This window comes from Saimiri boliviensis, chromosome 2 (genome assembly GCF_048565385.1).
Source record: "Saimiri boliviensis isolate mSaiBol1 chromosome 2, mSaiBol1.pri, whole genome shotgun sequence".
Lineage (NCBI taxonomy): Eukaryota > Metazoa > Chordata > Mammalia > Primates > Cebidae > Saimiri > Saimiri boliviensis.
Genome location: NC_133450.1, coordinates 197485323 through 197501703, shown reverse-complemented (window position 1 = coordinate 197501703; position 16381 = coordinate 197485323). Strand labels below are relative to the sequence as shown.

The 16381-nt window shown below is 34.9% G+C and overlaps 1 protein-coding gene across 1 annotated transcript; it reads right to left on the bottom strand.

Annotated features, from left to right (window-relative positions):
* Nucleotides 1–15066: 15066 nt before the first annotated feature.
* On the bottom strand, nt 15067–16024 carry OR13F1 (olfactory receptor family 13 subfamily F member 1). The gene is given in 4 exon segments (XM_010336003.1): nt 15067–15123; nt 15125–15197; nt 15199–15958; nt 15961–16024. Coding segments are annotated over 4 exon segments (954 nt in total).
* Between the last annotated feature and the right edge of the window lie 357 nt (nt 16025–16381).

Below are 16381 nucleotides of genomic sequence, written 5' to 3'. Positions count from 1 at the left end.
TACCATTTCAGCTCTCTTATTCTTTAGTGTTGATTCATATTACCATTTGATATAATATTCGGTTCACTGGATAAAACTATTTTGTTAACTGTAGTCCTACTTTTGATTTTCCTTTAAGTTTTTGCCTGAAAAATTCCTATGTTACCTTCATTTTTTATGAATATTTTTTGCTGTGTGTAAAATTCTCATTGAGAGATTTATTTCTTTTCATACATTAAGGATATTGCTGCATTTCTTCTGGGTTGCATTATAATTATTGTATTTAATCATTTAAGTATAATGTTTTCTTTCCTGGCTCTTTTTAAGATTTTCTGTTTACTATTCATTTTCTAACTTCATTATGATGTGATATAGCAATTCTTGTGTGTGTGTGTGTGTGTGTGTGTGTGTGTGTGTGTGTGTGTCTGTGTGTGTGTTGTGCTTATATTGTTTACTCCTGCTTTTGGGCCCTTTTTCTCTCTGTGGCTACTGAGATGTCAATTACATATATAAATTAAACTGTTTAATATATCCTATGTGTCACTGAAGCTCTATTTATTATATTTCCAGTCTATGCTTTATTTTGAATAGTTTTATTGCTGTCTTCAAGACCACCTATATTTTTATTTGCACGGTCAATTATGCTATTAATCCTATCTAGTCAAATTTTCACTTCACATATTATATATTCCACCTCCAGAACTTTTAAAATAAATTTTCTCCTCATTATATTTTTGGTTTTTCTCTAAATTCTGAGTATTTTATAATAGCTCTATGCTAATTTTATTACCTCTATCATTTCTAAATCTGTTTCTATTACATGGCTTTCTTTTTAGTTATAGGACATATTATCCTGCTTCTTTGCACATTTTGTAATTTTGGGTTGGATGCTAGTCATTTTGGCATTTATGTCTTTGAGCAGCGGATTTTGTGGTCTACCATCAAAATGTATTAAATATATTGTGAAAGTGTAAAATGCAATGACTTGCGGACTACCTTGATCACTTTGAGAGATGGTTTTAAGCTTTATGAGGGCAGGTCTAGAGTTGAATTTATCCTAAAACAGTATGTGGGATTAATTCTAGAATTGTGGGTAATTTTGTACTCTGAAGGAAATGTCGGAATACAGTTTTCACTGTTACAATTGGATGGAAATGGGAGGCTGGGCTGCTACTGAAATTTATTGGGTAGAAGCCAGAGATGCTGCTAAACATCTTAGAATGTACAAGATAGATCTCCACAATAAGGAATTGTCCAGCCCAGTGTGTCAATAGTGCTGTAGTTGAGAAACACTGTCCTAGAGCTAGTTTAAACCTACTGTTATGTGACAATTCATAGGTATCTAATAAATACTCTGAATACTGAATGAAGATATTCCACTTTGGTTGCCTGAATGTCTCCCAAATGTCTCCTAAACCTTTGTGAGCTTTGGAAATAGTTTGACTTGTAGCCCTCTGTTAGTTCTTCGTTGCTGAAACATGAAGCTTCAGCATTCTGCATATGTGTCTTAGTATTTAGCAGTAGCCATACAGAACCCTTTTGGTGGTCTCTGGAGCTTATTATTTGCCTAGCCCTTTTTACTTCCAGAACTCTTCACTGTAAACTCTAGTTGCTCCAATCTCCTGAACTTTATTTTGATCCTTCTCAATCTAGTGAGACCACTGTGATCTTTTTGGGATCCTTTTCCATGAATCAGAGTCTAACAAGTAATCATAAGTCTTTTAATTTTAGTTTTCTTTTCCCCAAAGTCACAGTTCTGCCTTGATTGTTCAATTTTTAAAAACAATTATTTCATTTATTTTGTCTGATTTTCTAATAGTTCATGATGGGAGGGTAAAACTGGTCCTAGTTAATTATTGCCAGAAGCAGATGTTTTTTATTAGCTTTTCTGATTGTATCATTTTTGTCAGAACATACAACATGCATGTATTATACTTGCATCCTCATTCCCAGCTTTATTTTCTTAGATCTATAATTAAATTTATTAAATGTGAAATACTTATCTTTTTGTCCAAGTTTCTTTATCTTTTTTTACTTGAGTGAATATCTTCTCATCAACTCCTAAAAGGGATTGTGACTATAGAATTCCTTGGATGTTGTACTTTTAAACACATTTTAATAGCATTGATATTTGAAGGACAATTTGAATGGATATACATATTTTTGGTATGCATTTTTTGAGTGTTTTGGAAATACACTACATTGTATGATTATTTTGAGAAGTCTGATGCTGAATTAAGGCTTTTTCCCTTGTAAAATATTATTTTTTTTATTTTAAAAACTTGAAGATTTTTTGTTTTTATCTTCAAACTTTAATAGTTTTACTGGGCTATGTTTCAGGACTGATTATGCTGTGACAAATTTTCTAGGCATCTGGTGAATGCTTTCAACATTTATTTATTTATGGAAATTTTTCCTGAACTTGTTTTAAATATTAATTTTATTCTATTGTTTTTTTTTCTGTTTTAGAGATTCAAAGACATTTCTTCTTTGCCTGTGATTCATGTCACTTATGTGTGAATACATTTTCTTGGACTTTCTTTTGTTGATTGCTTTACTGCCTTTATTCAAGGCCCCTATTACATTGCATTTTAATCTGTTTTACCTTGGCTATCTTTATTTTAGTCTTCATTTCCAAAATTGGTTTTTTCTTTTATTTCTTTTCTGAATTCAATCAAATCTCTTTTTATTTCTTCCTGGTGTGTTATGTTCTTCTCCTTTAAATTTTTGAATTTCTGATTCAATGTGGTTTTAAGCCCCTCTGAAATGCTTGTTTAAGGATCTATTTAGCTATCTCTCTATAATCAGTTTGTAGTGTTGTGTTACCATTTTAATTTACTTATTGTGTATTTTTACTTTTGATGGGCAGGGGCAGAGATTTTCATTGCCTAAGGAGTTTTGATTCTCATTTTTTATTTCATTTTATAGTAGCTTTGAATATAGCCTACTTTAACCTATTCCTTTCATTATTTTGGACAATTTAGAACATTTGTAGGTCACAAGTGCCCTCATCTGCCTGTGATGTACAGTAAAATTTTTTTTACATGATTACTTTGTGTCTTTACAGCATTAGCTTGCTGAAGCCAATTTTACTCTTTGTCCTGACAGCTCTCTGATTCTCCTCCTTCTGCATTTTTATATTGCCTGGCTACATGAAGAGGAATTGTATGCTTTCTAATATTTGAGTCTTTTTCTTCTGCAGGATCCAAATTTTTGTTTTTTTATTTTTTATTTATTTTTTTTACTTCAAAATCTCCAAAGTTTCCTCTCCCTTTTCACTTACTTTTACCCAAGAAGCCATCCCTTTCAAAGATAGCCACCTCAAGTCATTCATACCTGTGTTGAGGGTTCTGTCCTTGGTTTTAGATCAGTCTTAAGTCTACACTTTCTGTCCCCTTCTACCCACTTCTTTCTTTCCATGCAAATCTTTGCACACTGGGAGTGTGAGATATGTTAGGATTTGGTGTTAAATTTTGCTTTTATAGGTAACTTGAAGTTTAGGTATTTTCTTTTTTCTAGTTATGTCTACTCTGTGGCTTTGGAGTTTTATTTGTTCTTCTGTTATATTCCGTATTTTTGGAAGATATGTAGGCAGATGTGGATTTAAGCAGCTGCCATTATCATCAGCTACTCGTAAGTGCATACGGATTTTTTAAAATGTTGATCATTTAATAGATTAAAAATAACATCTCATTTCTTAATTTGTTAACTTTTATTTGGATAGAAGTGAAATTGAACATGTTTATATATGCATTTGCTAGTCTGTGTCTTAGGCTATAATTTGTATTTATTATTTATCCATTTTCTAGTTTGATTTCAATGGAAAGTTGGGCAAGGTAAATAAATTAAAAATTCCATTTGCTTTAAAAAATTCTTTACATATTGAGGTTATCATCATTAGTTCGTATGTATTGTAGTTTTTTAATTTTTAAAGATCTTTAATTGCTTTTCATGTTTTGTATTTATAATGTTACCATTATTTTTTAATGAATTTTTAAAGCAACTGCTGCTTATAGAGGAACCATTAATTATTACATATTTTTATATTACTAGGCAATTAATTAAACATTTTCACAATTTCAATAGATTTCTTCTTTGATTCTCTTCCATTTTCTTAAAAAAATTGGTTGTTAGTATTGGTAACTTTCTCTTTTATTTCAATATTTACAATGTTAAATTTGTATTTCTGTCTATTTGCATGAACTGGATTATCCATAACAATTAATGTTAAATAATAATGGTATTAGAAACTATCCTTGTCTTGGACTTAACTTTCACAGGAATGTGTTTTCAAATGGAAGGTGATGTGACTCTTGGTTTGAAAGTATTCTTTCTTATATTGAAATTATATTTTATTTATAATTTCAACTTTTATTTTAGACTAGGGGGTGTATGTGTCGGGGGTACATGTGCGCGTTTGGGGTATGATTGATCCCATCACCCAGATAGTGACCTTAGTACCCAACAGTTAGTTTTTCAACCCTTGTCCCTTTTTATCCTGCCCTCCTTTATTACTTCCAGTGTTTATTCTTGCCATCTTTATGTCCATGAGTACCCAAGGTTTAGCTCCTACTTATAAGTGAGAACATGTAATATTTGGCTTTCTGTTCCTGCATTATGTTGTTTAGCTTAATGGCCTCCAACTGCAATGTCCCTGCAAATGACACGAGTGCATTTTTTTTTTATCGCAGCATAGTATCCCATGGTGTATGTGCACCACATTTTCTTTATCAGTCTCCCATGGTTAGGCACCTAGGTTGATTCCATGTCTTTGCTATTATGAATAATGCTACGATGAACGTGCAATTTCGCTTGTGTCTTTTTGGTAGAATGATTTATTTTCCTTAGGGTGTTTATTCAGTAATGGGGATTGCTGAGTCAAAGAATGGCTCTGTTTTAAGTTCTTTAAGAAGTCTTCAAACTGCGTTTTACAGTGGCTGAAGTAATTTAAACCCCCACACAAATGTATAAATGTTCTCTTTTCTCTGCAGCCTTGACAGCCCTTGCTGTTTTCTGACATTTTAATAATAGCCATTCTCCTTGTATTTCCTTGTGGTTTTGATTTGCATTTCTCTGATGTTCAGTGATGCTGAGCGTTTTTTATATGTTTGTCCGCAACATGTACGTCTTCTTTTGAGAAGTGCCTGTTCATATCTCTTATCTACTTTTTAATGGAGTTATTTGACTTTTTCTTGTAAATTTGTTTAAGTTCCTTATAGATTCTGGATATTAGAGCTTTGTCAAATGCACAGTTTGCAAACATTTTCTCCCATTCTGCAGGTTGTCTATTTACTCTGTTGATAGTTTCTTTTGCTGTGCAAAAGCTGTTTAAATTATGTCCCACTTAATCAATTTCTGGGTTTTTTTTTTTTTACAATTTCTTTTGTGTACTTAGTCACAAATTCTTTTACAAGGCCAATGTCCAAAATGGTATTGCTTTAAGGATTTTTACAGTTTGAGGTCTTTACATTTATTTTTTCAAAAATGCTCCATTTCAACAGGATTTTCAAGTTAATTAATACACTACTATATTTATAATATTTTCTCATTCTAAAAATTACCTCTTTATATATGATTCTACTGCTTTTATTGTTCACAATTTAATGCATTTCTAGTTTTTATTTTAAATGAGCCAACTAAAATTTCATTCACTCTTAATTTCTTATGAATTCAACTGAGTGAATTTTTTTGTTTTCTAATATCTGGTTTTAGTTCATTTGACAAATATTTATTTAAAGTACTTTTTATGTTTTGATCTTTCTTTCTTTCTTTTTTTGAGACAGAGTCTCGGCTCACTGCAACCTTCACCTCTTGGGTTCAAGTGATGCTCGCACCTCAGTCTTCACAGTCACTAGAATTACAGGCACCCACCATCATGCCCGGCTAATTTTTTTTTTTTTTTGTATTTTTTAGTAGAGATGGGGTTTCACCAAGTTGGCCAGGCTGGTCTTGAACTCCTGACCTCAGGTGATCCACCCGCCTCGGCCTCCCCAAATGCTGAGATTACAGGCTTGAGCTACCTCACCTGTCTTAAGGTACTTTTTAAATCTTCAGCACTGTTGAAGAAACTGGGGCTTCAGGATAGTATAGAAATGAAAAGGCTGGTGTTCTCTTGAGACTTACAGTTTACAAATGGAAGCAAAAAATGCCTAAATAAATAAATAATGGCTGATATTACTTCATATATGTGGTAGTTGCATTAGAAAAAAAACTGAATCAAAGTGCCTTGAGCCAGTGCTATTTTAAATAAATGCCTTTGTAGTTATTAATTTCTTGTTTTCCTTAGTTTATTTGTATATTTTTTCTTAAAAGAATTATTTGGCCTATATACATGATATATTATAGTATATTATACATATATTCTCTTTTATATCTTTTAATAATTAATTTACTTAAAATTACTAGTCCAGGAAAGAGATATCTTCAAGTCAATTGCATGACAGCCTGAGAGATTATTCCTAAAGATGTTTAGAAGGAGGAAGTGTATAATACGATACCTGGATTCATACCTCAGCATTTTTACATCTCTATCAAGAGAATATGCGGATGCCAACCCCCAACACCATGAGGCTAAAATCTGTGTATCACTTTTGACTTCCCCAGAACTTAACTACAAATAGCCTACTGTTGATCAGAAGCCTTACTGATAACATAAATACTTGATTAACATTTTTTGTTATATGGATGATGGACTACATTTCTACAATAAAGCTAGAAGAAAGATAATGTTTTTAAGAAAATCATAAGGTAAAGAAAATATATTTAGTATTTATTAAGTGGAAGTGAATTATCAGAGTCTTCGTTCTCATTTTTTTCATGTTGAGCAGGCTGAGGCAGAGGAAGAAGAGGAAAGATTGGTCTTGCTGTTTTAGGGGTGGTAGAGGTAGAAAAAAATCCATGAATGAGTGGACCTGTGCAATTCAATCCTGTGTTGTTCAAGGGTCTACTGTATATAGAAGACTGCTGTGAATCCTCAAGGGCTAAGATAGGCATTGAAGATGATTTGGGTTTCAGTTTCAGTTATCCCTACATCTGCCCTGTCTTTGTAAGTAAACCACAGTTGTCTGTACTTTCAAGAGAGGTCACACACAGGATTTGCAGATTTAGCACAACCCAGAACCTTGTACGGCCCAGAACTGGGCTCCATAATTTTTCCACCAGAACTGCTTTTTAATGAAGATGAGCGGGAAACATGAGTTCAAGGGCATTCAGCTGATTGTGAGAATTAGAATAACATAATGGTTAACCGGAAGGGTCTGTGTCAAATTGGATGGATTCCAGCTCCACCGCATACATGATTTGTAAACAATATTAGCTATTTAATCTCTTTTTTCTCAAATTGCCCATTTGGAAAGTGGAGGTGACAATATGGTTGATGAAATGGAATAAAATATTACCAATACCAACTCTAGCATTATTACTTTTGTTAAACTACTGAATGTAAAGAATTTAGAAGAGTGTCTAGAGCATAGTAGTAACTCAATAGGCATTCTGGATTTTTACTATTTGTTATTATTACTTTTAGTATTATCACTGCAGCCAGGACCCTGTTCCATGCATATTTCAGTTGTTCTTTCCTTATATTGCTAACACCTTGTAAGTAAATCATTCTCCCCTGTAAGTTCCTGCTAGCCCTCATTTCTGTGGCATTCAAAGCCTTGCCTTTGTTCCCTGATTAATTTTTTTCCACACTATGTAGCCATTTTTCTCATTACAATAAAATTATTTCTGGTAGGACCACGTTTCTCTGGTGATATAGAAGCCACCTTGTATTGATTTGCTTTTGTGCTAGCGGAGAGCCAATTGTAGCTATTTAGGTAACTAGGTCTACCTCGACCCTAAAAAGCACTATAAGAGGAATTGTCAATTCATCCCATCTCCCTCAGGTAGACTCTCATCTTTGAAAATACTGCAGTGGTCTCTGGGGAAAAAAAGTTAAGTTGTAAAGTGAGGCTGAAGCAAGACTCAAGAAAAATTGAGAGAAAATGTCAAATAATAAAAGGGTGATGATATTAAAGTCACAAAGAGTGGAGTTTTATGAATCATTGTGCCGTTAATTGCCTTAGGGTCTAGGCCAGATTGTGTCACTTTTTGGACTTTAATTTTTTATTAGTATGAAACAATCTACTATTCAATGAGAAATAATGGATTAAAAATGATGTAATTTGTAATCTCAACAAAATATCAATTCGATTTACCATTACATGGATTTAGAATTACCATAGTTTAGATCATATCTCCAAAGATAGTTCTGCTAAGTCAGACATTTTCTTTTCTTCCTTCCTTCCTTCTTTCTTTCTTTCTTTCTCTCTGTCTCTCTCTTTCTTTCTTTCTTTCTTTCTTTCTTTCCTCTTTCTTTCAACTGGAGTCTTTCTCTGTCACCCATACTGGAGTGCGGTTGCACCATCTTGGCTCACTGCAATCTCCGACTCCCAGGTTCAAGTGATTCTTCTGCCTCAGCCTCCCCAGTAGCTGGGACTACAGGCATGCACCACCACGCCTGGATAATTTTTGTATTTTTAGTAGAGACGGGGTTTCACCTTATTTGCCAGGCTGGTCTGGAACTCCTGACCTCGTAATCTGCCCACCTTACCTTGGCCTCCCAAAGTGCTGGCATTACAGGTGTGAGCCACTGTATCTGGCTCACATTTTCTTAATGTAGATTTGGTGACTCATGACTGCACATGTTACATTAATAATATTTCATGGTCACAATTAGGCATCCATCTAGGAAAATATATTTGTACTAAATGTGATAACTAATGTGAGCAAAAGCAGCAGTGTTAATCAGATTATTATATCTTTTGTTGGAGACTCTTCATGATATTTCAAATTTGAAATATAATTTTGGTGGACTTAAACACTTCAAAAAGTAATCTTTTCATTTGCATTATTTTGCACCATCCATAACTAAGAATTTATCCAAATGTGTTCACATGTCCTTTGGTGGCTCTTAGCCACATGCATAGACATCGAGATGTCATTCTGGTGGCACTGACTCGTAGCTCCTGTGTGCGCTTGTCAGAGCTTTGCGCATACACCCTGCTCTCCAGCTCGGCTCTGGGAAAAGCAGGGTGTGCTAGCTCTGTCTGATTGTGGATAGAAGATTAAAAATAAGTGTAACAGGAGTTTGAAATAGCTCATGTCAGTGACTTGGCCTGTTATACTGGTCTGCGTACAACTTCCTCAGTTATTCTACCATGCTTATCCTCTCATGGTCACAATGTAGTGACCACATTTAAGGCAGACACTGACTTTAGGCTCCTTTGTATTAAAAGCAAAATCCTTCTAAGAGCTTCTAGTAAACTTACACTTATGTCTTATTGACAGGAACTATTTCCATGGGCATCCCAGCTGCAGGTGAGGCTTTAAAAGATAAGAGTAAGATCTTTCTGACCTTTAGAGTAATGGTGCCAAGGGTGATCAGCGGTGGGTGTTAAGTATCATAGAAATGGATTCAAGAAAGATCCCTAATGCAAAATTACGTAGGAAAGAGGATGTTTCATTTTTCTGCATTAAAAAAAGCAAAATCAAGAAGCCTGAGTCACTTGGACCATCAGCTACAGGCTCTATCCCTTCTTTGGATCAGGAGGAGCTAGAATAGATTCAGTTTGACTTGGGAGAAAGTGTAAACTGCTCTGTATTTATTAACAAAGAAAAAAGAGAAGTCCAAATAGCCACAAATAGAAATGACAAATATGACATTGTAACTGTTCTGACAGAAATACAATAAATCCTTAGAGACTATACTGAACACCTCTATGAACACAAACTAGGAAATCTAGAGGAAATGGGTAAATTCCTGGAAACACACAAACTCTCTAGATTGAATTAGGAAGAAATTGAAACTAAACAATCCAATACTGAATTCCAAAATTGAATCAGGAACCAAATACTTACCTATCAAAAAAAGCCCTGGACCAGATAGATTTACAGTTGGATTTTACCAGATGTACAAAGAAGAGCTGGTACCAATTCTACTAAAACTGTTTTCAAAAAATCAAGGAGGGATTCCTCCCTAACTAATTCTATGAAGCCAGAATCACCCTGATAACAAAACCTGGCAAAGACACAATGCAAAAAGAAAACTATAGGTCAATGTTACTGGGGAGGAAAGATGCAAAAATCCTCAACAAAATACCAGCAGATTGAATCCAGCATATAGCAAAAAGTTAATTCACCACAATCAAATAGGCTTCATTCCTGGGATGCAAGGTTGTTTCGACATATGCAGATCAACAAATATGATTCACCACATAAACACAATTAAAAACAAAAACTATATGATCATCTCAATAGATGTAGACAGAGCCTTTGATAAAATCCAACATCTCTTCATGACAGACACCCTCAACAAACTAGGCATTAAAGGGACACACCTCAAAATAATAAGAACCTTCTATGACAGACCCATAGCCAGCATCATACTGAATGGGCAAAAGCTGGAAGCATTCCCCTTGAGAACTGAAAGAAGATAGTGATGCTTACTCTCACCACTCCTATTCAAATAGTACTGAAAGTCTAAGACAGAAAGTCTTAGCCAGAGCAATCAGACGAGAAAATGAAATGAAATGTTATTTCATTTCATTTCCTACTTGAAAAATGAAATTCCTACTTGGAAAATGAAATTTCCACGTAGGAAAAGAATTCAAAGTATCTCTCTTTGTTGACTACATGAGTCTATACCTAGAAAACCCTAAATTTCTGCTAAAAGTGTCCTGGAACTGATAAACAACTTCAGTAAAGTTTCAGTACAAAATCAATGCACAAAAATTAATAGCATTTTGTACACCAATAACATTCAAGCCAAAAGCCAAATTAGAAACACAATCCCATTTACAATAGCCACACAAAAAATAAAATACCTAGGAATACATTTAACCAAAGAGATGAAAGATCTCTGCAAGGAGAACTACAAAACACTGCTGAATGAAATCATAGATGACACGAATAAATGGAAAAACATTTCATGCTCATGGATTGGAAGACTCAATATTGAAAATGTCTGTACTGCCTAAAGCAATCTACACATTCAGTGCTATTCCTATCAAACTTCCAATGTCATTTTTCGTGGAATTGGAAAAATTATGCTAAAATTCATATCTAACAAAAAAGCCTGAATATCCAAGGCAATCTTAAGCAAAAGAACAAAGCTGGAGTCATATCACATTATCCAACTCTAAAAACTATACAATAAGGCCACCATAACCAAACAGCATGGTACTGGTACAAAAACAGACACATAGATCAGTGGAACAGAATAGAGAACCCAGAAATGAATCCACAGACCTACAGTAATCTAATCTTTGACAAAGTTGACAAAAACAAACAATGGGGAAAGGAGTCCCCATTCAATAAATAGTGCTGGGCTAGGCGGTGAGCTACATGCAGAAGAGTAAAACTGGATCCTTACTTTTCACCATACACAAAAATTTACTCAAGATGGATTAAAGATTTAAATGTTAAGACCTCAAACTATAAGAATCCTTGAATAAAACCTAGCAAACATGATTCTGGACATTGGCCTTGGGAAGGAATTTGTGACCAAGTCCTCAAAAGCAATTGGAACAAAAGAAAAATGGATTAAGTGGGATCTAATTAAATCAAAGAGCTTCTACACAGCAAAAGAAACTATCAACAGAGCAAACAGACAACTTACAAAATGGGAGAGAATATTTGCACACTATGCATTTGACAAAGATCTACTATCTAGAATCTGTAAGGAACTTAAACAATTCAACAAGCAAAAACCAAATAACCCCATTAAAAAGTAACCAAGAGACACGGACAGACACTTCTCAAAAGAAGACATACATGTGGCCAACAAACATATGAAAAAAATGCTTAACATCATTAATCATAAGAGATATGCAAGTTAAAATCACAGTGACATACCATCTCGTACCAGTCAGAATGGCTACTGTTAAAAAACCAAAGAACAGCAGATGTTGACCAGGCTGCAGAGAAATGAAAATGCTTATAAGGGGAATGTTTATACATTGTTGGTGGGAATGTAAATTGGTTTATCCATTGTGAAAAGCAGTTTGGAGATTTCCTAAAAAACTTAGAACAGAACTACCATTTGACTCCCCAATCCCGTTAACGGGTGTATATCCAAAAGAAGATAAATCATTCTACTAAAAAGATGCATGCACTCATATGTTCATCACAGGACTATTCACAATAGCAAAGACATGGAATCATCCTAGGTGCCCATCCTAGGTTCCCATGGTGGATTAGATAAAGAAAACATGGTACATATATATCATGGAATACTAGGCAGCCATAAAAAAGAACAAAATCATGTCTTTTGCAGCAACATGCATGCAGCTAGAGGCCACTATCCTAAGCCACTTAATGTAGGAACAGAAACAAAATATCACATGTTCTCACTTATAAGTGAAAGCTAAAAATCAGATAATTGTGGCAACATTAGACATGAGGGATAATAGAGGAGTGAAGTGTGGGTGCAAGGGATGAAAAACTAACTGTTGGGTATTATGCTCATTATCTGGATGACAGGATCATTTGTATCCTAAACCTCAGCATCATGTAATATACCCACATAACAAACCTGCATATATACTACCTGAATCCAAGATAAAATTAGAAATGAAAAAAATAAAAATAATAAATCATCCCACTTTGTGTACATGAGAAAAATAACACATTGTATCCCATAAATGGATACAATTATTATTCGTTTATCAATGATAATATTTTTTAAATGCTGTAGCAGTGGGGGCTGCTCATCATGGAACATAGAATAATGAATATGTAATTAGGACACAGTTCAGGGTTACATATATAGTTCTATCCTTGGGAGGACAGTAACAAAAACATACTTGTGTTATGTAGAAGTTAACTCCATCTTGGTTCTGGTTGTTTGGACAAGATGACTCTTGCAGACGTACCTCATCTGAGGACTCTTTCTAGGTTCGTGGGGGTCCAACCAGGTAGATAAGGCCATTTTGTTATGTTGCTTCTGGACAGCTTGTTGGTCTGTCCTGCAGTGCAATTCCTAATTTAGTTCATTGCATCCCTTAAAAGCACTGATATATAAAGACGTTGAAGAAGATATGTGCCTAATGCATGCCCACTGGGGTTGATGAAACATAAAACTTTAAGTATCATTTTTATAGATTTTCTCTACCCATATAAACAAATAAGATGAATTAATGTGTGCTCAATGTTTGTGATTTCCTAGAATTAGTGTTTTTTTCTTTCTTTCTAAAATTGGTGTAGAAACTGAGGGGTTAACAGTTTTAACATCCCTTCCTCCTCTTCAGCCAAACAACAGCATCATACTGTGGTCACTACTGCCTGAACTTGAAGTGTTTAAGTAAGGATGAAAATAAAAATAACTGTATAGCTTTGATTCATAATACAAATTTCCAGTACCTACCTTTGGAGAGATTCTGAATTAATAGAAATGGGAATCTGACACTTGAGTAAAAAAAGTGTTCAGATGTATACTAAGGGCACTTTTGTTAAGATCACCAGCACATTTCCTCCTCATCGAATTCTTTCCTTCCACGTGGTTCCATTTCTAATCCATTCACCTACAACTGAGTAATTTTTTGCAAGCTCTGTCTTGCTCAGGCTGGGACCTCTTGTACTAATTATCTGTAATTGCATCATGTTCCCTAAAACTAAGGCTTAGGAAGGTTATATGTATGCAGCAAGAGGTACCTTCACCCTAGGATAAAGCCTTCACCCACATAAATCCAAGGAACCTTCCCTGATAAAGAACTAATGTACACATTGGCCTCAATATTCTATAGCTCCAGAGAGGGTAGAAAAGACAGGGAAAAGTACATCAATATGTAACATTGGCAAAATTATAATTTGTGTGATTTTGCTAACCTATGTCAGATATACTTATGAATCTGTTTCTACAATGCATATCTGCATTAATATATCATTTCCCTTGCAATGTAATTTCACTCTTCAGCCTTAATTGGTCAATTCACCATGCTTTAAGAAAAATAAACATGATAGCTGAGTGCATTGATGAATTCACTGAGACAAAGTACAATATAAGAGCATTTTAATCTTATATCCATAGATACTTCAGGGTGTCCCAACTGTACCTCTATTCCACCTCACACATAGGATTACAATTATGCCAACCCTTGTTATGATATATTTGCACACACACAGATATTTACTCATCCCCCACATACACATTTCAAATAAACAAAATCATTCATATTTCATGACATTGAGAGCCATGATTTTTTGATTTTAATATGTTGGAAACTAGGAAGAGTTCCAAAATTGATGCTGTTTTTGTTTTACAAATTATTAGGGGTGTGTGTGTGTGTGTGTATGTGTGTGTGTGCACGCACAAGTATGTATACTTTGAGTTGTATCCATACTAATTAAAAAAATATATATTTCTTTTTAAATTGAGGGAAAATTGTGAATCATTTGGAGCAAATTATTTGAAAATTTACTAGGCTCCAAATTTTACAATTTAGGTATGTTTATTATATGATTATGCCACAGCTGGACACTGAGGTTCTATAGAAAGTGAATATGAAGCAAAGACAATTATCTAATTTTAATGTTATACTAATATTCAATGAATGCTAATTGCTTTTCTGGAAACATAATTAATTCTGCATAAATGATTCATTAATATGAAAACTTTCACTTATGAGAAAAATCAGAATAGGCCAGGCATGGTGGCTCATGCCTGTAATCCCTGCACTTTGGAAGGCTGAGGCTGGTAGATCACCTGAGGTCCGGAGTTTGAGACCAGCCTGACCAACATGGAGAAACCCCATTTCTACTAAAAATGCAAAATTAGCCGGGAATGGTGGCATATTCCTGTAATCCTAGCTACTTGGGAGGCTGAGGCAGGAAAATCATTTGAACCTGGAGCCAAGATTGCACCATTGCACTCCAGCCTGGGCAACAAGAGCAAAAGTCTATCTCAAAAAAGAAAAAAAGAAAAATCAGAATAGAGAACATAATAGTAAACTCCTTGAAAATTAGTATTTTCCAGGATTGGTTTAAGTAAACTATTATGCAGTTTTCTGGGTAATGTTGATTATTTATATGAGTGTGGTTGTTCCATTATCATTTGAGGATGGAAATGAAGGCGGTATTAAAAAGATTTCTAATCAGCAATTTTTTTCACGGCCACTCTCACCTCTTTGTTCCATAGACTATAGATGATAGGATTCAATATCGGGGTGAGTCCAGCATACCAAAGCCATAAATTTATCTATTTCCTGTGAGTCTACAGTGGAGGGCGTCAGGTACATGGAGAGAGCTGTCCCATAGAACAAAACTACCACCATCAGGTGGGCTGTGCACGTTGAAAAGGCTTTGCTTCAGCCCTCCACTGAGCTGATTCTCAGGATATTGGCAAGGATAAATGCATAAGAGATACAAAGGAGTAGCATTGGCATGGGAAGAAGAAGTACACTGATCACCAGCATGATTAACTGCACTAGGGAGGTGTCCACACAAACCAATTTCAAGACAGCCAGAATTTCACAAGTGAAATGATTGATGATACTATTACCACAGAGAGACAGTGGCAGCACAGACATTGTTTCTACCAGGGCAGTGAGACAGCCTGTCATCCAAAAGCCAGCTGCAATCTGCACACATGTTCTCCTATTCATGATGATAGGGTATCTCAGGGGGTTGCAGATGGCTGCATATCGGTCATATGCCATCATGGACCGGAGCACGCAATCAGTGGAGCCCATGGCAAGGGAGAAGTACATCTGAGTAGCACATCCTGAGAATGAAATGGTGTTTCTTCCTGAAACAAAGTTTGCCAGCATTGGAGTGAGTGCAGAAGAGCTGTACCAGATGTCCAGAAAGGAGAGATTGCTGAGGAAGAGGTACATAGGGGTGTGCAGGTGGGAATCTAGGATGGTGATGGAGATCAGAATAACATTGCCCAGCAAGGTGGACAGATACATCAGCAAGCACACCGCAAATACGACGACCTCAACTTTGGGTAGTGAGAAAATCCCAGGAAGAAAAATACTGTTACATATGTCCAATTTGCTGGGAACATTTTTTAAATGTTGTGTTCATCTGTATATATGCATTGAGAGATTAACATCACACATATATAAAAGATAACCCCCTCCTTCACATATCTGGCATGTTTTATTGATATGAACTTGTGGTCTGTTCTTCAATGCTTCTCTAGGTTAGTGATAGTAATATAGTTTGAAGAAATATGTCACTAATATGAAAAATTTAAGCAGGAAGTCAGATACATCCTTAAAATATTACTTTTGCTGTAAGATTTTCTTTTGGCAATGTGAAGGTAGGAAGATGATGTATTTAATAAATATCATAAAAGAATGAGAAAAGAAACAATATTTTATGTTCTTTCTTTTTCCAAAAGCACATTTTAACTGATCTA